At 64.8% G+C, this 756-nt stretch overlaps 1 protein-coding gene across 1 annotated transcript; it reads right to left on the bottom strand.

The window, feature by feature from the left end:
• Positions 1 to 496: 496 nt before the first annotated feature.
• LOC104500255 (sine oculis-binding protein homolog) lies at positions 497 to 686 on the bottom strand (the record flags this gene model as incomplete). Its single annotated transcript, XM_010143870.1, has 1 exon — positions 497 to 686. A coding segment is annotated over one exon (190 nt), but the record flags the coding sequence as incomplete, so codon positions are not given.
• Positions 687 to 756: the final 70 nt, after the last annotated feature.

The following is a 756-nucleotide window of genomic DNA, read 5'->3' as shown; positions in this document are numbered from 1 at the left end:
CACGGGGACATGGGGGCACGGGGAGACGGGGGCACAGGGACATGGGGACATGGGGACAGGGACAGGGATGGGGACATGGGGAAAAGGACATGGGGACAGGAAAGGGGACATGGGGACACGGGGACAAGGACATGGGGACACAGGGAAAAGGACATGAGGACAGGGACGGAGACAGTGTGGGGACACGGGGACACGGGGACAGGGATAGTGTCGGGACACGGGGAAAAGGACATGGGGACATGGGGACAGGAATGGGGGCACGGAGAGAAGGACACGGGGACAGGAATGGGGACATGGGGACAGGGACATGGGGACAGGGACAGTGTGGGGACATGGGGAAAAGGGCATGGGGACAGGAATGGGGACATGGGGAAAAGGACATGGGGAGACGGGGACAGGGACAGTGTGGGGACAGGGATGGTGTGGGGACATGGGGAAAAGGACAGGGGGACAGGAAGGGGGACACGGGGGCAGGGGAGAGGGACATGGGGACAGGGATGGTGTGGGGACATGGGGAAAAGGACATGGGGACAGGGACAGGGACAGGGATGGGGACACGGGGACGGCGTGGGGACACAAGGACACGGGGACACGGGGACAGAGACAGTGTGGGGACAGGGACGTGGCACCACGGGGACAATGGGACGAGGGTTTGGGGCTCTTTGGGGACAGGGCCACTGCGGGCCCTGCAGGGACAACCCTGGGGTGTCCCCCCTGTCCCCTCCATGTCCCCAATGTCCCCCCCTGTCCCCCCTG

Source organism: Buceros rhinoceros, unplaced genomic scaffold (genome assembly GCF_000710305.1).
Source record: "Buceros rhinoceros silvestris isolate BGI_N320 unplaced genomic scaffold, ASM71030v1 scaffold36669, whole genome shotgun sequence".
Taxonomy (NCBI): Eukaryota; Metazoa; Chordata; class Aves; order Bucerotiformes; family Bucerotidae; genus Buceros; species Buceros rhinoceros.
Note: the sequence above shows the minus strand (reverse complement) of the source record. Positions and strands in the feature narration are given on the sequence as shown.